The 22,942-nt window shown below is 37.2% G+C and overlaps 2 protein-coding genes across 6 annotated transcripts in view; both read left to right on the top strand.

Moving 5' to 3' along the window:
• CLCN5 (chloride voltage-gated channel 5) overlaps window positions 1-22,942 on the top strand; it is a 172,784-nt gene that overhangs the window by 107,473 nt on the left and 42,369 nt on the right. For 4 of the 5 annotated variants that reach the window (XM_036917109.2, XM_036917111.2, XM_036917108.2 and 1 more), the window contains one exon: window positions 13,603-13,749. In XM_036917109.2, coding sequence (XP_036773004.2) covers window positions 13,608-13,749 — 142 coding nt within the window. In that variant the 5' untranslated portion in view covers window positions 13,603-13,607. Of the gene's footprint in view, window positions 1-13,602; window positions 13,750-22,942 lie in introns of those variants that run through there. The other variant, XM_036917113.2, reaches the window with a different exon arrangement.
• On the top strand, window positions 4,693-5,246 carry LOC118928148 (60S ribosomal protein L21). Its single transcript, XM_036917114.2, has one exon. It carries the CDS (start codon window positions 4,732-4,734, stop codon window positions 5,212-5,214), a length of 483 nt encoding a protein of 160 aa, XP_036773009.2. The 5' UTR covers window positions 4,693-4,731; the 3' UTR covers window positions 5,215-5,246.

Genomic DNA, 22,942 nt, shown 5'->3' on the forward strand with positions numbered 1-22,942 from the left:
TGAAGAGGCTGTCATTTCCCCATTGTATATCCATGGCTCCTTTATCGTATATTAATTTACCATATGTGTTTGGTTTAATATCTGGGCTCTCTAGTCTGTTCCATTGGTCTACTTTTCTGTTCTTGTGCCAGTACCAAATTGTCTTGATTACTGTGGCATTGTAGTAGAGCTTGAAGTCAGGGAGCATAATCTCCCCTGCTTTATTCTCCTTTCTCAGGATTGGTTTGGCTATTCATGGTCTTTTGTTTTCCTGATTTCTCTTTCTGCTAGTTCATCATTAGTGTATAGGAATCCAACAGATTTCTGTGTATTAATTTTGTATCCTGCAACTTTGCTGAATTCAGATATTAGCTCTAGTAGTTTTGGAGTGGAGTCTTTAGGGGTTTTTATGTACAATATCACGTCATCTGCAAATAGTGACAGTTTGACTTCCTTACTAATCTGGATGCCTTTTATTTTTTTGTTTTGTCTGATTACCATGGCTAGGACCTCCAGTACTATGTTGAATAAAAGTGGGGAGAGTGGGCATCCTTGTCTTGTTCCTGATCTTAGGTGAAAAGCTTTCAGCTTCTCACTGTTAAGTATGCTGTTGGCTGTGGGTTTATCATGTATGGCCTTTATTATGTTGAGGTACTTGCCCTCTATACCCATTTTGTTGAGAGTTTTTATCATGAATGCATGTTGAATTTTGTCAAATGCTTTTTCAGCATCTATGGAGATGATCATGTGTTTTTTGTCCTTGTTTTTGTTGATGTGGTGGATGATGTTGATGGATTTTTGAATGTTGTACTGTCCTTGCATCCCTCAGATGAATCCCACTTGATCATGGTGTATGATCCTCTTGATGTATTTTTGAATTCGGTTTGCTAATATTTTGTTGTGTATTTTTGCATTTATGTTCATCAGGGATATTGGTCTGTAGTTTTCTTTTTTTGTCTTGTCTTTGCCTGGTTCTGGTATTAGAGTGATGCTGGCTTCATAGAATGAGATTGCAAGTATTCCCTCCTCTTCTATTTTTTGGAAAACTCTGAGGAGAATGGGTCTTATGTCTTCTCTGTATGTCTGATAAAATTCAGTGGTGAATTCATCAGGCCCATAGAATTTTGTTCTTGGGAAGTTTTTTGATTACTGCTTCAATTTCGTTGCTGGTAATTGGTCTTTTTAGCTTTTCTGTTTCTTCCTTGGTCAGTCTTGGAAGGTTTTATTTTTCTAGAAAGTTGTCTATTTTTTCTAGGTTATCCAATTTGTTGGTATATAGGTTTTCATAGTATTCTCTAATAATTATTTGTATTTCTGTGGTGTCCATCGTGATTTTTCCTTTCTCATTTGTGATTCTGTTTGTGTGTGTAGATTTTATTTTTCTCTTAGTAAGTCTTTCTAGGGGTTTATCTATTTTGTTTATTTTCACAAAGAACCAGCTCTTGGTTTCATTGATTTTTTTCTATTGTTTTATTGTTCTCAATTTTATTTATTTCTTCTCTGATCTTTCTTATGTCCCTCCTTCTGCTGACTTTGGGCCTCGTTTGTTCTTCTTTTTCCAGTTTCAATAATTGTCACTTTAGACTATTCATTTGGGATTGTTCTTCCTTCTTTAAATAGGCCTATATTGCTATACACTTTCCTTTTAGAACTGCCTTCTCTGCATCCCACAGAAGTTGGGGCATTGTGCTTTTGTTTTCATTCTTCTCCACATATCTCTTGATCTCTGTTTTAATTTGGTCATTGATCCATTGATTATTTAGGAACATGTTGTTAAGCCTCCATGTGTTTATGAGCCTTATTGTTTCCTTGTACAATTTATTTCTAGTTTTATACCTTTGTGACCTGAGAAGTTTGTTGGTAGAATTTCAGTCTTTAAAGTTTGCTGAGGCCCTTTTTGTGGTCTTGTATGTGGTCTATTCTGGAAAATGTTCCATTTCCAGGATGTGCACTTAAGGAGAATGTGTATCCTGCTGCTTTTGGGTGTCAAGTTCTGTAGATGTCTGTTAGGTCCATCTGTTCTAGTGTGTTGTTCAGTGCCTCTGTGTCCTTACTTATTTTTTGTCTGGTTGATCTGTCCTTTGGAGTTAGTGGTGTGTTGAAGTCTCCTAAAATGAATGCATTGCATTCTATTTCCTCCTTTAATTCTGTTAGTATTTTTTTCACATATGTCGGTGCTCCTATGTTGGGTGCATAGACATTTATAATGGTTATATCCTCTTGTTGGACTGACCCCTTTATCATTATGTAATGTCCTTCTTTGTCTCTTGTTACTCTTTTTGTTTTGAAGTTTATTTTGTGTGATACAAGTACTGCAACACCTACTTTTTTCTCCCTATTGTTTGCATGAAATATCTTTTTCCATCCCTTCGCTTTTAGTCTGTGTATGTCTTTGGCTTTGTGGTGAGTCTCTTATAAGCGGCATATAGATGGGTCTTGCTTTTTTATCCTTTCTATTACTCTGTGTCTTTTGATTGGTGCAGTCAGTCCACTTACATTTAGGTTGATTATTGATAGATATGTACTTATTGCCATTGCTGGCTTTGGATTCATGGTTACCAAAGGTTCAAGAATAGCTTCTTTACTATTTAACTGTCTAACTTAACCCACTTACTTTGCTGTTATAAACACAGTCTGTTGATTCTTTATTTCTCTCCCTTCTTTTTCTTCCTCCTCCACTCTTTATATGTTTTATTCTGTACTCTTTTGTGTTTGCCTTGACTGACTTTGTGAATAGCTGATTTTATTTTGCATTTATTTACTATTTGGTTCATCTACTTTTTTTGCTGTGGTTTTATTTTCTCTGATGATATCTCTTTAGCCTTAGGAGCACTTCCATCTAGAGCAGTCCCTTTAAAATACCCTGTAGAGATGGTTTGTGGGAGGTAAATTCCCTCAACTTTTGCTTATCTGGGGATTGTTTAATCCCTCCTTCAAATTTAAATGATAATCTTGCCTGATACAATATTCTTGGATTGAAGCCCTTTTGTTTAATTGCATTTTCTTCTGGCCTGTCAGGTTTTTGTTCCAAAGTCTGATCATAGCCTGATGGGCTTTCCTTTGTATGTGATCATATTTCTCTCTCTGGCTGCTTTTAGTAGTCTGTCCTTATCCTTGATCTTTGCTATTTTAATTACTATATGTCTTGTTGTTGTCTTCCCTGGGTCCCTTATGTTGGGAGATCTGTGCACCTCCATGGCCTGAGAGACTATCTCCTTCCCCTGATTGGGGATGTTTTCAGCAATTACCTCCTCAAAGACACTTTCTATCCCTTTTTCTCTCTTTTCTTCTTCTGGTACCCCTATAATGAGAATATTGTTCCATTTGGATTGGTCACACAGTTCTCTTAATATTCTTTCATTCCTAGAGATCCTTTTATCTCTCTCTGCCTCAGCTTCTCTGTATTTCTGTTCTCTGATTTCTGTTTCATTAATGGTCTCATGCACATCATCCAGTCTTCTCTTAAGTCCTTCTATTGTTTGTTTCATTTCTGTCATCTCCCTCTGGAATTCATCCTTAGCTCTTGCATATTTCAATGTAACTCCATCAGCATGCTTATGACTTTTATTTTGAATTCTTTTTCTGGAAGATTGGTGATTTCAGTCTTACCAGACTGTCTCTCTTGTCTTTGAGGGATTTGGAATGAACAAGCGTCTTCTGCCTTTTCATGGTGATGGGAGTGATCGCCACCAACTGACGCCTGTGTCAGCCGGGAGAACAAAGTCCCTTCCTGCTTTCTGGTAGCCTTGCCTGTCTCTGCTGCCTGTGCCAGTCAACTGCACACAGGGAGCAGCCTCTGGGTTAATCCCTTGAGCTGCCATGGGTAGGGGGTACCTCGGGATGGCCTAGGGCACTGATGGGGGTTGCAGGTGAGCGGCGTGTGTTCTCCCATGAGATTGGCGCCCCTTTGGGCTTCCTGGACTCTGCACCAGTCTCTGCTGCCTGTGCCGCACAACTGTACACAGGGAGCAGCCTCTGGGTTGATCCCATGAGCTGCCATGGGCGGGTTGCCCTTGGGATGGCCTAGGGCACTGGCGGTGGTTGCAGGTGAGCAGCGCATGTTCACTGCGAGAACAGAGCCCCTATGTGCTTCCCAGATGCCACACCTTTTTCCTCTGCCTGTGCTGGTCAACCGGGTGCAGGGGGCAGCCTCTGGGTTAATCTCCTGAGCTGCCATGGGCAGGATGACCCTCGGGGTGAGCTGGAGCACTGTTGGTGCCTGCAGGCGAGCAGCACATGTTTGCCATGAGAAATAGCCCCTGCGTGCTTCTGGACTCTGCACCAGCTTTCTCTGTTCTGTGCTGGTCAACTACACGCAGGGGGCAGCTTCTGGGTTAATCCCCTGAGCTGCCTTGGGTGGAACAGCCCTCAGGATGTCCTCCTGCACTGGCGGGGGTAGCAGGTGAGCAGCGCATGTTCACTGCGAGAATAAAGCCTCTTTGTGTCTTCCGGTATTTTCAAGTCATGTATCTCTCCAGTAGATCTGTAACATCCAAAACATATAAAGAACTCATGCAACTCATTAGCAAAAAAAAAATCTGATTAGAAAGCGGGCAGAAGATCTGAATAGACATTTTTCCAAAGACATACAGATGGCCAACAAGTACATGAAAAAGTGCTTCATAACACTAATTATCAAAGAAATGCAAAATATACCACAATGAGATATCACCTTACACCTATTAGAATGGCTATTATCAAAAAGACTAGAGCTCTTCGGCCTGAACCGCCATCTTCCAGTAAATCACCAAAATGACCAACACAAAGGGAAAGAGGAGAGGCACCCGCTATATGTTTTCTAGACCTTTTAGAAAACATGGAGTTGTTCCTTTGGCCACATACATGCGAATCTACAAGAAAGGTGATATAGTAGACATCAAGGGAATGGGCACTGTTCAAAAAGGAATGCCCCACAAATGTTACCATGGCAAAACTGGACGAGTCTATAATGTTACCCAGCCTGCTGTTGGCATTGTTGTGAACAAACAAGTAAAGGGCAAGATCCTTGCAAAGAGAATTAATGTACGTATCGAGCACATTAAGCACTCTAAGAGCCGAGATAGCTTTCTGAAGCGTGTGAAGGAAAATGATCAGAAAAAGAAGGAAGCCAAAGAGAAAGGAACTTGGGTTCAACTGAAGCGCCAGCCTGCTCCACCCAGAGAAGCACACTTTGTGAGAACAAATGGAAAGGAGCCTGAGCTGCTGGAACCCATTCCCTATGAATTCATGGCTTGATGGGTGTAATAAATAAATAAATAAATAAAAGATTTAAAAAAAAAGACTAGAAATAATGAGTGTTGGCTAGGATGTGGAGAAAAAGGGAACTCTAGTGCATTGTTGGTGGGAATGCAAATTGGTGCAGCCACTGTGGAAACAGTATGGAAATTCCTTAAAAAGTTAAAAAATAGAACTACCACATGATGTAGGATTTCCACTTGTGGGTATTTATTTGAAGAAAATGAAAACACTAATTCAAAAATATATATGCATTCTCATTATTGCTGCATTATTTACAATAGCCAAGATATGGAGGCAACCTAAGTATCTATTGATGGATGAATGGATAAAGAAGATGTGGTATATATACAATGGAATATTATTCAGCCCAAATCTTGCCGTTTGTGACTGCATGGATGGACCTCAAGGCCATTATGCTAAGTAAAATAAGCTAGAGAAAGACCTTATGATCTGTCTTATATATGGAATCTAAAAAAAAAAAATACCCCCAAACAACTTAGTTCATGGATACAGGAAACTGGTAGTTGCCAGAGGTGGGGGTGGGGAGTGGGAGAAATGGGTGAACTATTTTTTCTTTTTTAGTTTAAATAAATTCAATAAAAAATACTCTAATATTCTTGTTTACTTACTCTTCTGGATGAATTTCACTATCAATCTTTAAATGATATAATGGATTCCATGGGAATTTTGATTAATATATAGATGTAATATAATTCAAATTAGTATTTGCTTTGCTCTTCTATCCAGAAGCATGATAAATCTTTTCACTTGTGTCTTCCTTTTTTTCCTCCTGTTTGGCTTTTATAAATTTTAAAGTAACATTGTGTTTTGGATTTGTCTTTATCATAAATAAATTATTGTATTTTCTAGTTCCATGGTAGTACATAGGAATGCAGGTTTTTTTCTCTTTTTTTTCTTTTTTTTTAACTGGAAATATATTTATTATTATTATTATTATGTTTTTGAGAGGGCATCTCTCATATTTATTGATCAAATGGTTGTTAACAACAATAAAATTCTGTATAGGGGACTCAATGCACAATCATTAATCAACCCCAAGCCTAATTCTCAACAGTCTCTAATCTTCTGAAGCATAACGAACAAGTTCTTACATGGTGAACAAGTTCTTACATAGTGAATAAGTTCTTACGCCTCACCTCTGTTGATCCCCAATTTCTCACCTGATGGCCCCCCTGCGACTGTGCCTGTCTTAGGTTGTTCCTCCCTTGAGGAATCCTACCCGCCTCTGGCTAACCAGCCGTCAGGAGTGCAGAGTTTCTTTTGTGTGTATTTCTCTTATAATTTCTGAATCCATGTATTAACCTTTAATTATTTTTAGTTAATATTCTTAGAGTTGTATAATATGCATTCATAAGATCCAAACATCAGAATATCGTATTTCTTTGTTTCCTGTATACAGCTTTACTTTTTTTCCTTTAAAAATTTTTCTTGTACCATGTTAAATAAAATTGGCAACAGGAGGCATCATTGCTTTCCTGTATTAAAGGGGATGATATTTTGTTGCCTGGTTTTAATTTCAATATTCTATATTATGCTAAGAAAGAAATCCTCCACATGAAATATTTTAAAAAATTTAATCCAGGGTAAATGTAAATTAAAAAAATCTACTCTTGACATCTGTTGAGATACTTATGGTTCTTAAAATTTTGTCTGTTAATCTGGTAAATTATGTTGATACTTTCCCTTATGATACCAGTCTTATGTTCTTGGGATAAATCCTCCTTATTTAGAGCAGACAAATCTTTCAATGTGCTGCTATTTTCAGTTTGGTAAGGTTTATTTAGGAGTTTTACTTGTATATTACAAGGTGAAAATCATCTTTAAATTTTGTCTTTGTCAGGAGTGACAGACCCTTGTCCTTGAACCTCATATGGTACTTCTCTAGCCATTTATTACTCTCTTGAAAGCTTTTATAATGGTGTTATCATATTTGAAGAATCTCTGGAATGAAACCAAAGAAAAGCTGATCTTTTCTAAAGGAAAATCATATTATTATTTTAATTTTAATTTCTCTGAATTTTTAAAGCCCTTTTGTTTAATCAATTATTTTGATATCTTTTGCTTATTCATCTATTGGGATCCAATTTTAATGATCTGAACCATCTCTTTGTGTATGAAGGCTATTATTCCTTTGGGAAAAAAACATAGGATATATTAGTCTGCCATTTTGTTTTGCTTTCACAGCTGTCAACATGGTCTCTTTTGACTGGTTTGTCCTCTGCCTCCTTCTCACCAGTCATGGGTGTTGTAATGTATACTTTCTCCATTCTGTGTTCTTCCTCTACTTCAAATTTTTAACAATTATTTCGCTACTTCAACAATTCTCAAAGAGGAACTGGGGATTCCTGAGACCCTTTTGGGGGCATCTACAAGGTTAAAACTACTCTATATTAATATTAAGATATTATTTTCCCTTTTTATTTTCATTTTCTCATGAATATACAGTGAAGTTTTCTAGAGGCTATGTGACAGGTGATGATATCATTGCTGTGATAGCTAATGGAATATGTGAAGCATATTCAGCTGTCCTCTACCAAAGCAGACATTAAAAAGATTTGCAAAATGCCTCTCACTAATTTTTTCTTGGAAAATATAGATTTTTTAAAAAAGTTAATGTTAACATACAGTGGGGTGAATATTTTTAAATTAAAATATATTAATAAATGTTTCTTTTAAACATTCCTTGGCTTTAGTTTTCCAATACAGTGAATGACTATAGATAGAACCCATATAAATAAAATCTCTTTAGGCTTACTCAGTAATTTTGAATTCTAAAGGGATGCTGAGACCAAAAAGCTTGAAAACTTCTGCTCTGGTACTGCCTGTTCTGAGTCCTGTCTTTTCTCATAACCCCTACTCATCTGTGATGGTGACTCCCAGAAGAAAATCATGCTGTGAGAAGAAGCACTGTTTCCTGCTGGGACTTCTACCCCAATTTTGACAGGTAGAAAAGGATCCTTGGGCTAAGGATTGGCCCAAAGTGGAGAAATAAGCACCTGGTATGACATCTCAGAGAGTACTCTCTAAAATTTGCATTTCATTTCTGCTTCTCAAAATAAAGTAACTAAAACTGAAATTGGAGTATAAACTAGATTATTTACTGAGCTTTCTCTTTGTGTTCCCTGGAACACAGACTTAAGTCACCCTGTCCTCAAGTAACTCAAAGTGTACTAGGTAGACAAAAGGTGATTTTATGTGTGTGCCAATTCTTGTGACCTTCAATGTTATAGTTAAGATTGTTTTAATGTTTTATTTTTAATGATATGACAATACTTGTATCTTGGTAAATTGTATAATGCCTCTCTTAACCCTTTCTTCCTTTTGCACTCTTTCATTTCCACATTTGCAATAGCTGGCATGTATTACTTATACAGATGGCCATGTGCAGGTCAACAGATATTTTTATGGAGCAAAAATAAGAAATAGAAGTTTATTGTTCCCTTGTGCTTGTTAGCGTTAGAATATATGATATACTTTATATTTTCATTTGAAGGGTCGTGTGTATCAGCCCACCCACTGGTTTATTTATTTTTGCCAAATGGTCTAGTTGAGATAGAGGTGTCAGTTTATTTGAACAAATATGTGTCACTGTTACTAGTAAAATAAGATGCCAGTATGCCATACCACAAACTAGCACCCACTCACTCCCACTCTACCACCACCTGGCTCTTTCAGTACAACTGTTGGGAATATGCACTCCTATACTATCTCAAATCACCTAAATATGGAGGTAGCAAACTGCTTTCTTAGCCCTTTCCTCCTGTTTCTTCCAGCCCACTGCTGCCACACTCACCTCTTAAAATCATGTTTTTATCATGTTCGTCTTCAAAATCCACAGTGATTCATTTGCTTTCCAGATCCTTCATGATCTATTTCCATCCATTTGCTCACAAACACGTACCCTGTCCTCTATGCAAGTATAAATGCCAGCCTAAATCTCATTTAGAGCCTTTTACCATTTTTTTCCTGGGTCTGGAATACCCTCTCTTTTCCATGAAGCCTTTTCTAGCTTACAATCTCCCCTCCATTTTCTGAATGCTAATTGCAGTTTTAATCTAACAGTTTGTTAGTTGTTGTGTAATTGCATTACATGAAAGTTTTCTCTCCAACTAGACAATAAATTCATTGAGAGTAGTAACAAGAAAACAGATGCTTTTTGTAGCCCCAATTCCCTACCCTCATAGTGTAAGGCATAGATATATTTAGTGCCAGCCATATAAATATGTTGATTGGCTATTAACCCTGCCTTTCCAACTGGAGTCCTCCTCAATAAGCATTTATTGAACACCTACTCTGGAACAACACTAAAGTTGCTGGACAACAGAAATTAGAAGGACATGATGTGGTCAAAAGTCTCAAGTGGAAGAAATTATACAGTCTACATAGATATCTGAACAAAGAGGTGTTGAGGGAAAAGTCTGTTTGAGCTGGCCCTAGGTGGATGGAATGGTATTTCAGCAAGCTGAAAAGAGGATGGGGGGCAGGATAGGATTCCAGATAGAGTATCTGGCTAAGCAAAGGCTTGGAGGTATAAAAGCACATGTGGAGTGTAACATATTTTTTGCAGGAGATAAGTCTATCTGGGTAGATAGGATCTAGATTTGATAGGGTCCTGAATGCCATACAGAGAAATTTAAACTTGACCGTATAGGCAGTGTGCAACCAGCTTATGATTTTAAGCAAGAAAGTGACAGAAGGACTGAAAGTGTCAGATATGTAACTCAAGTAGCAACCAAATTCTTCCCTAGCTCTGTATGTAATCCACTAGTTGGGATAATAAATAAAATCTCCCTACTTTGTTCCTGGCCTGCCCTTCATTCTGGCTGACCTCAGACTTGTGGCCATCTAGAGGTTTGATTTATTACAAATGTAACATTCTCTGGACTGACTTGTCATAGTGAAGCTTCAAAGTGTATGGAAAATGTACTGGGCTTGGAGTTCAAGTAGATGTGGGTTCAAGTCTCAACTTTAAGGAACTTTATTTCCTCATTATTCTGTAGCTTTAACTTTTTCTCTTATCCTTTTTGTCTACAAATGCTGTGCCAGATGGATTATCCACAGGAGAATATCACTTTGAGTTTTACTGATTTTATTATTCATTTCCTTTGTTGAACTCCTATTTATAATATCTGTGTTTACTTGCTTCTTCTAATTTTCTTTTGTTGGCCCTTTATTTCTATGTACTTATTAAGGAGCCACTTTATAACCCAAACAGTGAACCAGATAGCTGTTCCAGGAAGTGTTTGGAGTGAGGCAGCTCAATTTAGCTGGATTGTTCTGTGTCAGTGGGTTACAGGAAGGAGTTTAGAAGATCCCTATGAGAAACTTGAAAAATTTTCCAGCTTCTCTTTTGTTAAGTCTTCATCTTGTAATGTTATTATTTTGTTTTAATGAATTCCCAGAACAATAGGTACACCCATCTGAAAATAATGATTATAGGATGTATTCCTAAGCCAAACATAAATTATTTTTGGACTCCCCATACTTTTTCTTCCTATGATTTGTGTGGCTAATGTAGAGTTGCTGGAACTGTGTATTTTAAATCATTTCCTGAATGAAACACAGAACAAGTCGAGAAAGAGGGAAAGGATTCTGTCTCAGATTCTGTCTCATTTTGCAAATTTTTTTGCTTTCTTTTGGTGTAGTCACTGTATGGAATTCATGGGCATTTAATAAATTTAACCAGAAAGTAAACCCTTTGAGTTGTACTACACTATTACCTCTGTTATGATGAACTAAAATGCTGTTTGTTTTTAGCTAAGATTTCCAGAAACTTGGAATACATACTCTTAAGATTAAATGCTTTTTGCAGTTTCATTGAATGTAGTAAATCCCAGAGCTAGACAAATATTAACTGCAAATATTGACTCTGATGCTGCCTGCACTTAGAAAGGAAAGTTGATATGGAGGGTGAGGGCAGGGAACATACCTTGTTTGGATTTTATTTTTTGTGTTTAAGTTAATGTTATTTCCAGTTGTTTTCTCATTTTCATTCTGTTGAGTCTTTAGTAGCAACAGAAGTGTCAAGTGGAGTTCTTGGGAATTCAGGAGTGGGCTGGAGGTAGAGATGAGAGCTAGAGATAGGAGGTTTCCGTAAGGGATAAAATAAAGTAAATCAGAGGAAGGTGGGGAAGGATCTGTTATCTGTCAGATCCAGAGCAAAGTACAAGGGCTGTTTTTTTTTTCTTAAAAGGGTAAAGACACTTCCTTCTGGATGACAGGAGTGAAGATAGATTCAGGATTTCCTATGTGTTGTTAGTAACAGAAGAAACTGCTAAAGATCCTGAGGTCGGTCAGGTTCCCTAGAAGAAGCAACTTAGACAGGAATTTCGTGTAAGTGCATTGTTCCAGCTGTGCTTGGAGAGGGCATGAAGAAGCAGGACAGAGCAGGGGCAAGGGTCCTGTGAGGAAAGACTGGCAAGCGGCAAAGTAGCTAGTCTAAGGCCACAAAGCATGGATTCCTGGTCTTTGAGATTTGATCCATATAGCAAGGTTAGAGTCTTTGTTGCTGAGGAAATGATTTTATGATCAGTAATTTTGTACGTTATTAGTACCTTTGGGTAAATGCTCCTAGCTTCCCTACATGACTATATACCACCACATAACTACAGTAATGTTCATGGGGAACCCACTGTTCAAGTCTGCTCAGAGTTCAAGTGATTTGTGTATATTAAGAAAAGATACTGGGAATGTGTTTCTTTTATTTATATTCATCCTTATCCATTAAGTTTCCCTTTGAATATCTGTTCTCTTGGTTTTAACCATCATCCTGATGTTGATAACTCCCACATCTTTGCCTCCCTATCTTCATTTTATCTGGCGCACCCAGCATCATTTTTATATCTGTCCCATTGTCCCACAATAATTTGTACATAGTAGTAGGTGGTTCATAAATGTCACACTTCAAGCAGACTGGTCTCTTTATTAGAAGTGAGGCATTGTGAAATTGTATACATGATTTGGAGTTTAACTTTTTTCTTAACACTAACTGGGCAAGTTAGCTTTTCTGAGCTTCAGTTTCCTCATCTGAATGAGGAGTGACCATGCCACCACATAAGAATGTTGGAAAAAGTAAGTTAAAGGGTTCACTTTAAGCATGGAGCCCAGTGCCTGGAAATTGGTAAATAACTGACAAATGTTGGTTCTTTCTTCTTCTTCTCAGTGTTTAAAATATTTTATTTATCTGTTATGATTCTAATTTTTCAGGCCTGCTGCTTAGTTTACTTGATTTGGTTTTTACCACATTCATCACACATAATTCTGATAACCTAGAGTAAGTTTTTAAAAGAGTTAGAATACCTCAAAGGGAATATTATTTGCCTAATCCAATAGAACTTTGCTGACTATGATTCTCAATCAAGATTTTTTTAAAAAAAATTGGGGGGAGGGGCAGGGCTATAAGGTAAAGTTTGCTATAATGCTTTTTTTAAAAAAAAATCACTATACTGAACTTTTTGAGTAAAATTTATAATCTGGAGATTCACACTTGGGGGTGTAGAAAATGTTTCATTTTAAATATTAAATTCTTGAGCAGAGAACAATGTTGAATGGCACAGCATGCCTCTTTGTCTCAGTATTTCTGTGCTTCTACATTGTGTTAGGAGCTCTGGGAGAGTCAGAGGTATAAGAAAATATTTCTCTACTCCCAAGTGGCTAGCACACTTCTCAATACTTATGTCTAGTTTTTATTTCAATTTTATTTCAATTGATTACTTATGAACTGCTATGAGTTTTGTACACATGTCCTCATTTGGTTTGCTTGTTTGCATGGTTCTCAAAAAATTGCTATCAGCAACATGGTAAAGGTAAAAGCACATTACATCTGAAGGGTAACTGAATATACTAAAGCTTGCATGTCTTTGTTGTCATGAAAGATGACTTAAGAATAAGTGGTAATCCAAAGGTGAAAACTACCCAAGTGTCCATCAACTGATGAGTGGCTAGACAAAATGTGGTGTATCTGTATGACAAGTATTAGTCCTAAAAAAGGAATGAAGTACTAATACATGGATGACCCTTAACATTATGAGAAATGAAAGAAGCCAGACACTAAAGGTCACATATTACATACTTATATGAAATACCCAGAATAAGGGTGGAGGTGACAGGTATGGAGGGTGAAGGGGGATGGGAACTTAGGTTTACTGGGTGGGTACCAAGTTTCTGTTTGGGATGATGAAAAATTTCTGGAAATGGATAGTGATGATAATACAACATTGTAAAGGCACCTAATGCTACTGAACTGTCTAGTTTAAAGTGGTTGAAATTGTAAATTTTATGTATATTTCCCACAATAAAAAAAGAATAAGTGGTTAGGGGCTTGGAGGTCATTTTAATAAGCGTCCTGTTTTTCTTTTTTCACAGGAGCCATGAATAACAGAGGCTTTCAGCAGGGGAGTTTCAGTGGTTTCCGGAGAAGCTCCAGTGATGAAGACTTGATGGACATACCCGGGACAGCTATGGATTTCTCCATGAGAGATGATGTTCCTCCCTTAGATAGAGACATAGAAGGTATCATTACTACTGATGACAATTTATTTTTTTAAAACTATTTTTAGTGTACATGCATTAAAACTTATTTTCTGGCACACAGTCCTATGAGCTTTAACATATACATAGATTCTTGTAACCACCACTGCCAGCAGGATACAGAACAGTTCCACACCTCAAGGAATTCCTTCTTGCTGTCCCTTTGCAATCAGGCCTTCCCCAACCCCAGACCCTGATAAGCACTGATCTATTTTCTGTCCCTATATTTTTTTCTATTTGAGAATGTCACATACATGGAGTCACATAGTTTTTCACCTTTTGAGACTGACTTCATTCACTCAACTTAATGCCTTAGAGATTTATACAAGTTGTTCAATCCTTTTTCATGCTGAGTAGTAAACCCTGGAGTAGGGTCACTGGGCTGTGCAGTAAACATACGTTGAACTTTGGAAGAAACTTCCAAACCATTTCCAGAGTGGCTGTACCATTTTGCATCTGAACCAACCATGTGTCAGAGTCCCACTTGTTCCACATCCTCAACAGCTCTTGATATTTTCAGTAATTTTTATTTTAGCCATTCTAATAGGCATGTAGTGTTATCTCATCATGGTTTTAATTTCCCTAATGACTTATGATGTTGAACATCATTTCATGTGCTTATTTGCCAACCTTATATCCTTGATAAAGTGTCTGCTCAGATTCTTTCCTCTTTTTATAATTGGTTTTTTTATTATCTGGAATACATGTATAAAATGAGAATTCCCCTCATCTATTACTTGGTTGTCCTGTAACGTCATTCTTTTCAATGGCTGCACACAATTTCATGGTATAGAGCTCAACCATTGTTTATTTAACCAAGCTTCTATTGATGCACATTTTAGTTCCCAATCTTTTGCTATTACAAACAATTCTGCAGTGAACAACCTTGTGTGTGTGTGTGTGTGTATGGATATATATATATATACACACTCACATATATATCTTTTAAATATATTAGAGATTTCTGTAGCATGAGTGTGTAAGAGTGCTTATTTCCCCATAGCCTTGCTGGTGCTGAATATTGTGATTCTTTTTTCATCTTTACAATATGATAGGCTAAATAAATAAATAAATAAATTCTCATTATTGTTTTAATTTTCACTTTCTTAAGTTAATGAGGTCAATCATATTTTCATATGTTTACTAACCATTTAAATTTATTTTTCTGGAAGTTTCCTGTTCAAGTGATGTTACTGTTTTTCTAATGAACTGATTACCTTATTCTTTTTATAGAAGCCCTTTGAATATTATTATCAATCTTTTGTCTAATGTAGGTTGAATATTTTTTCATTTCTGGTTTGTCTTTGTTTACTTTTTAAAAATCTACAAATATTAAAAATATTGATATAGCCAGGCATGTTACCTTTTGTGACTTCTGAGTTTCTTGTAATTAGAAAGGATTGCATTGATTTAATGTTAAACTTTTATAATTACTTGAAACTACTGTCTAGTAATTTTAACTGATTGAGTTAAATCTTTAACTCATTGAGATTGCCATTCTTAACGTAAAGTCAAAGGACAAGAAACAACTATCAGCATTCATTATTTAACAAATCTGTATTAAGGGCATATGACATTGCAGATACTTTGCTAGGTTCTGGGAATTAGCAAGGCTTTAAGGCACCATCCCTGCCTTCACAGAGTTGATTCTAGCTAGCTAAACAGACACCTAAGTACCATTTAGAGTAGTTTTCAGGATTAAATGAGATAATAATAAAGTACTTATAACTGTAGCTGGCATTGGGTTGATGCTCAATATGTTAGCTATCATTATTATTATTATGACTTTATTTCTGTTGCAATCCTGTAAGTGCTATAGCTCTTTTAAGAATTTAGCAGAGGAAGAATTCTGTGTGTGTGCCTGTTTGTCTGTTTGTTTATAGAGGATTGGAAAAGATTCACAGAAAAGATGGGTTTGAAAAGGCCTTGAAAGATAAGTTTTTTGGTAGGACAAAGATCATTCCAGGTGGAAAGTAAGCTTTAACAGAGATATTAACAGGTATAAAAAAGGTAGAATAGAAGTCCAAGTAAGTAAATTGGGGCCTTGAATGTCATGCTAAGAAGTTTGAATTAACTTTACTGTCACTGCGAGAACAAACTCCTTCACTCTTTCAGTCAATAAATACTTTTTGAGCACCTGCTATGAACCAGGCACTATTGTAGGTGCTGGGGATATATTGGTAAAAGTCACACAGATATGTTGTGTAAAAGAGTAAAAAAAAAAGATTAGCTAGTTAATTACCTATTGTGATAAGTACTAAGAAAAATAAAGTGAAATAAGTGAAATAAAGTGAATGATGATAACTGGGAAATAATCTTTAGTTAGAAAGGTCAGGGAAGGCCTCTCTGAGGTGACCAACTTGGGATGAACATAACAGTATGAAAACCACAGTTTCAAAAGATAACAAGAAATTGCCTAGTAAAGGTACCTCAGGGAAGTGACAGGAGAAGAGAGCCCCTGAATTTAAAGTGCATAAGAGAAAGATACTCATGGTTTGGTATTTAGTGGCTTTTATACTTGCCTGCTTCTATAACAGGGACATGGTCTGTATATCACTTCTACATGTGTGTAGTTAGAACCCTAGTGAGTCAGTTTAATAGTCAGTAGCTCCAGAGAAGTGGGCAGTTAGGGTATCCATAAACTTAAACTGGGATACCTCTGCTTAAGCCTTCTGGCTCACCCAGAGTGATTTAGCTTGGTTATTAGCATTGTTTCTAATAGGAAATGATATCATAGAGCATGCATATCACCTACATACTTTGTGTGTGTTCAGTGTGCTCTCAGTAGGTGATGAGGGCTAGTGAATATCTATTGTTCCCATTTACTAGACTAGAAAACTGAAGCAGACAAACTTTTGACATTGCCTATGATTGTGGAATATGTTTTTACATGAGTAGCCCTTCATGACTTTTCACTAGGCTTTACAGGAGAATTACTGCTTGTGGTTTACAAGGTCTGACCTAATACAATGAGGCTGTTTTCCACGAACCATACATGAAAATCAATCCACTTACTATACTATGCAGTGATATAATTTTCTTGCTTTACTTTTTAATTGCTCTTACTTTATTTAATGCTTTCACATGGGATTTCCTAATATACAAAACAACAACAACAGAAAAAAGGTCATAAAGCCCTTGAAATTTGGTGGTGAAACTGTGCATAAAATACTACCTTTCATACCAGGCACAATAGCATGTACTAAAAAGATTAGTTAAAGGGAGCTTGAAAGGCAGTAGAACTGGTTCTTATTTTCCAGATGGCTTTAGGGGTTGATGTATGAGGAATGAATAAATAAATTATGCATGGCATGGTTAAATGCATCTGAGGTAGTGTTAAAGTAGTCTGTAAACTAGAGGGAACATAAACATGGCGATCTGAAAGAAGGGGAAGGGGAGGAAAATACAAAAAGGGTTTGAGTAATAGGAAAATATTCAGAGCTGTACTCCTAGTCTTCATAGTCTTCTGTTCTCACCTGCCTGCCTTTTCAGCCTAGACCTTATGGTCAGCAGTTCATTCATTCATTGATATATTCATTCAATATTTATGGAGCACCCAAATCGGAACCCAACACTGTGCTTTTTTAGTAATGCTCTTCAATTCCCTTCTTTCCTCACTTCCTTGTGTTTCTACCTAGTGTGCCTTGCTACTACTCCTTAAATGTGGAATGAGGAGGCATTCCTGGCAGAGAGAGCAACACAGGTAAAGGCACAGTAGCAAAAAAGAGCCTGTTATATTCAAGAGACAGCCTCTGCATATCTGAGGTCCCCAGGGTGGGGATGGTGACAGTTGGAGCAAGAGGGAAGACAGTGGAGGATAGGGCGGGGAGATCTAGTTGGAAATCTAGGCCAAATTGTCTGTGCTTTTGGACCTTATCTTGTAACCAAGGAGTCATCAAATGATTTAAAAGTAGAGGAGTGATATGATCAGATTTGTATTTTAGAGAATTTATGGCAGTGTGGAGGACAGATAAATCCAGGGGAAGAGTAGGTTGGAGACTGGAAGAACAGTTTAGCTGTTGTTTTTTAAAAATGTAGGTAAAAGATCAAAGGGCCTGAATTAAGACAACAGAAATAGAGATGAAGGAATAATAAATTCTGGGGAAATTTCAGAGAGGGGGTCGATAGGACCGATTAGATAAGGGGAATAAACTAGAAGACAGTCACGGATGAGTTCAAAGCCCAGCTGGAGTATGAGAGCAGCCTGTGGCCACCTTGCATATTGAGAATGTGCCCGGACCACCCCTGCAAGTCTCAACATAACCTCCCATCATCCCAGGGAAGGAAAAAAAAAGGCTCTTAAAAATGAAAAACAGGACAGTGCATGAAATCCACCAAGTACACTGTGAAACAGTTCTGTTTGTTCTGCCACACTGTAAAAACACATCAGCGTATTCCTCTAGAGAGGAACAGGAAACATCTTGGGCTCCAGCTCCTGGAGAAACCTACCCTCACCACCCTGGTTAGGCAATCCCAAACTGACTCTGGCAAGTGTGTGGGTGGTGCAGGGGGAGAGCAAGGAGAGGGAATTCGGAACCCGTCACCCTCATAATACTCAGACGTCCCTACACACTTAGTCTAGCCTGGGAAAACAGCAACTGGTACTGCTGCTTTTTGAACTTGAAAAAAAGTGGCCTGTATCAAAAGCTCTTTGGGGCCATAAACCATACCAATTTTATATATTGAACTTTCAAGGTAAATGCATATAATGGTGGCCTTAGGCTTTAAAGGTTCCCTTTCAGTTGCTTCATAGGAAAATACCTGGTCAGACTTAAGAATTTATGCCCTCTACTCTCTCCCACATTTATTTATTTATATTTTTGTCTTATCTAAAGTACATGATTTATTCAGATTTACTTAGTTTTTTACCTAATATCCCATCCAGGATATCACATTACATTTAGTCATCATTTCTCTTTGGTCGCCTCTTGGCTGTGATGGTTGCCTAGACTTTCTTTGTTTTTGATGACCTTGACAATTTTTTTTCAGTAGTTTGTAAAGTTTATTACACACCTGTGTTTTTTTCCAGCTTTATTGAGAAATAATTGACATACATCACTGTATACGGTGTACAGCATGATGGTTTGATTTACATATATTGTCAAATGATTACCACAGTAGATTTAGTTAACATCTATCATCTCTTATAGCTATAATAAAAAGAAAAGAAAAACATGTTCTTCTTTTAATGAGAGGGATCTACTGTCTTAGCAACTTTCCTATATACTATACAGCAGGGTTAGCTATAGCTACCATGCTGTACATTACATTCCTAGTACTTATTTGTCTTATAACTGGAAGTTTGTTTTCATCACTTTCCTCCAATTCCCACCCCCACCCAAAACCCCAACTCTAGTAACCACAAGTCTGATCTCTTTTCTGTGAGTTTGGTAGCTTTTGTTTTTTAGATTCCACATATAAGTGAGATCATAAACATACACTATCTGTCTTTCTTTGTCCAACTTATTTCACTTGGCATAATGCCTTCAAGGTCCATCCAAGTTGTCACAAATGGCAGGATTTCCTTTTTTATGGTTGAATAATATCCCATTATATATACAACACACACACACACACCACAACTTCTTTATCCATTCATCCATCAGTGGACACTTAGGTTGTTTCTGTGTCTTGGCTATTGTAAATAATGTGTTAAGAACATGGGGGTGCAGCTGTCTTTTTGGGTTAGTTTTCATTTCCTTTGGATATAATCCCAGAAGTGGAATTGCTGTATCATATGTTAGTCCTATTTTTAATTTTTTGAGGAACCTCCATACTGTTTTCCATAGTGGCTTTACCTATCAAGTTTTGAGAATTACTGGCCAGGTCTTCATAGAGTGTCCCTCAGTTAGAATTTGTGTGGTGTTTTTCTTGTGATTTGGCTGGGGTTATGGGTTTTGGAAGACTAGAGATAAAGTGCCATTCTCATCACATCATATCAAGGCAATATACTGTTGATATGACTCATCACTGATGATGTTAACTGTGATCACCTAGCTAAGGTACTGTTTGTTAGCTTTCTCCATGGTAAAGCTCCTGTTTTTTAATCATTTCCATGATGTACTCTTTGAAAGGAAGTCACTGCATAGCCCACAGTTAAGAACTAGGGAGTTATGTTCTACCTCTTTATGAGTGAACTATCTACAGAAATTATTTAGAATTGTTCTACATGTGAGATGTCCTTTTCTCCCATTTATTTATTCAATCACTTATTTATATCAGTAGGGACTCATATTTTTTATACTTTGGGTGATAATCCATTACTGCTTTATTTTGTTCAAAATTTTCTGGCTTTGGCCATTTGGAGCGCTTTCAATTGTCTCTGTTTCCCTTTGACATACGATCATCGCTGTGGGGTTTTTTGGGGCACTTATGTATTTTCTGGCATGACAGTAGCTCCAGACCCATTTTATATATTTCCTTCCTCAGTCCTAAAATCAGCTATTTCTCCATGGAGCCCTGATTTCTTTTAGTGGAGAATGATATTAGAAACCAGGATCTGGCCACCAGGTATGCTCCTTTCCACCAGGGCATTGTTGCTTCTAGGCCCTCTTAGCCTCTCAATGAGAAAATACATGTACATATAGTGATCCATGTATGTATACATATCTATAAGTAGATATGTTACCTATATGTAAGCATCTATATCTACATTAAGCTAAACATGAGATTATACTGATATCTCCAACATTAATCCATTACACCATGAATTATTCTAGCCTCTTCCCCTTGCTTGTTTGTAACCTCCTACTCCAGGTAGTGAGAAACCTGGCTCCCATCATACACTGTTCATTATTTAACTGTTAACCCATACCTTCTGTGAAAAAACTTTATTAGCTAGAGTACAGTGCTTATACAATTCCTTTTGTCTTTAGTGTTACAGACTTTACACATTCCAGTTACTTGGGTCAGCACCCACCTTTTTCCTCTGCCCTCTTCAGTGAGGCTGTTTTACAAATTTGTAATATAGTTGGATTCTTTTGACGCATTCTGTACTTCATCCTGGGATTTAAAAAAAAATTATTTGCATTAAGGTTCACTCTTTGTGCTGTAAAGTTCTATGGATTTTGCCATTGCATAGTGGCATGCATCCACTATTACAATACATGAATAATAGTTTCGCTGCCCTAAAAAATCCCCTGTGCTTTGCCATATTCAGCTACCTCTATTCCAAGTCCTTGGAAACCACCAATCTGTTTTCCATCTCCATAAATTTCCCTTTTCCAAAATGTTATATAAGTGGAATCATACCATATGTAGACTTTCAGATTAGGTTCTTTCACTTAGCAATATATATTTAAGGTTCTTCAATGTCTTTGTGTAGATTGAGACCTCATTCCTTTTCATCACTGAATAGTATTCCATTGTCTGACGTACTACATTTTGTCTATCTACTCACCTTCCTACTAAAGGAGATCTTGGTTTCTTCCAACTTTTGGCAAATATGACTAAAGCTACTATAAAAGTGTGCAGGTTTTCATACATTTTCAGGTAGACATAAGTTTTCCGGTCAGTCAGATAAATATATAGTGTGCAATTGCTGGGTTATATGGTAAGACTATGTTTATTTTTCTAAGAAATTGCCAAACTGTGCCAAATATGCCATTCTGTTCTAGAATGGCTGTACCATTTTGTATTCCTTGAAAAAATGATCGAGAGAATTCCTCTTACTCCACAACCTTGTGAGCAATTGGTATTTTCAGTGTTTTATATTTTACCATTCTAATAGGTGCATAGTTTAATTTGCATTTCTCTAAGGACAAGTGATGTTGGGCATCTTTTCATTTCCTATTTGCCAACTGTGTATCTTCTTCATCTGTGAGGTTCAGATCTTTTAATTTTAGATCTTTATTCTTTTCTAATATATGCATTTAATACTATAATGTTTTTCTAAGCACTGCTTTTTGCTGCATCCCACATATTTTGATATATTGTATTTTCATTTTCATTTATTTCAAACTTTTAAAATTTGCCTTGAGACTTTTTGACGCAGGGATTATTTGGAAACATGAAGCATGTTGTTAAATTTCCAGGTATTTGGGCATTTTCTAGCCATTTTTCTGTTATTGGTTTCTAGTTTAATTCCATTGTGTTAGGATTTATGGTTAAGAGTTGGGCTCTGTTTATTGTTTAGTATAACTATCAGTGCCAGAGGGTTGAGTTCCCATAGTGTCCTTGTTTTCTGTCTTACCTCTTGATTTTAAGTTTTGTAAGTACAGCTCCTTGAGAAAGATTCTGTGTCTAGCAGCTCTTTCAGCTACAATCTACTATTATTATACTGGAGTTCTATTGATGTGGAGGCAAGCAGGTTATTTTGTAATCTTCTGATTAAATCTCTGTGTCTGTTGGGCCTGTGTCTTGTGTTTGTGACCTACGCAAGTTTTAGTCCAGTGGTACAGCTGTTTGTTCTCCCTGCCCTATACTCCTGAGCCTGACCCTAGCATTCCCAGCCCATTTCCAGGAAACCCAGGCCACTGTTGGCCATGATTTTCTCCCTTAGGTGAGACAAGAAGATTGGAGTAGGGCGGAGCTGCAGTAGAAGGAATGCCCTTCCTTGCCCTGGGATAAGGCTCAGGCAAAGTATTTTCCCCTGGAGCACAGGTCTTTGTTATAGAGAAAGCTCTAGGGTATTTCACAATGATTACTCTTTCTCTCCCTTAGAGCAAGGAGGGGATCTCTCTTGGGTCTTCACTGTGGGAACTTGGTAGGCTTCCTCAAAGTAGAGCCCTTGAAAGTATAGGGCTCAGGAGTTTCTCACTGTCACACAGGTCCACCCTTAGCCTTCAGCAGTCCGTCAAAGTTGCCATTTAAGTGTGCCTACCAGTTTAGGTTCCAGCCATCTGTATACCAGGTAAGCAGATCTCTTTGTGTCTCTTTGGTTAAGCCTACCTCTTCAGATTTTGGGGTTGCAGTGTCCCCTTTAAACTCAATTCCCTGGTCAGTCCAAGAAAACTTAATGATTTTTCAGTTTGTTCTGCTTTTCCCATTGTAAGGATGAGAGTGACAACTTCTAAGCTCCATTGCCAGAGCTGACAACTGGAATCTCCCCATTTATTTTTAAATTAGTGAAACCACTTTGGTCCTCTCTTGAAGGAGAAAAAAAGTTAGAGGCCCTTTGGCAATATTATAAATCCTGAGTAGATTATTTTTAACCTTATCTCATTCTGATTTATGG

The sequence above is a fragment of the Manis pentadactyla genome, chromosome X, assembly GCF_030020395.1.
Source record: "Manis pentadactyla isolate mManPen7 chromosome X, mManPen7.hap1, whole genome shotgun sequence".
Lineage (NCBI taxonomy): Eukaryota > Metazoa > Chordata > Mammalia > Pholidota > Manidae > Manis > Manis pentadactyla.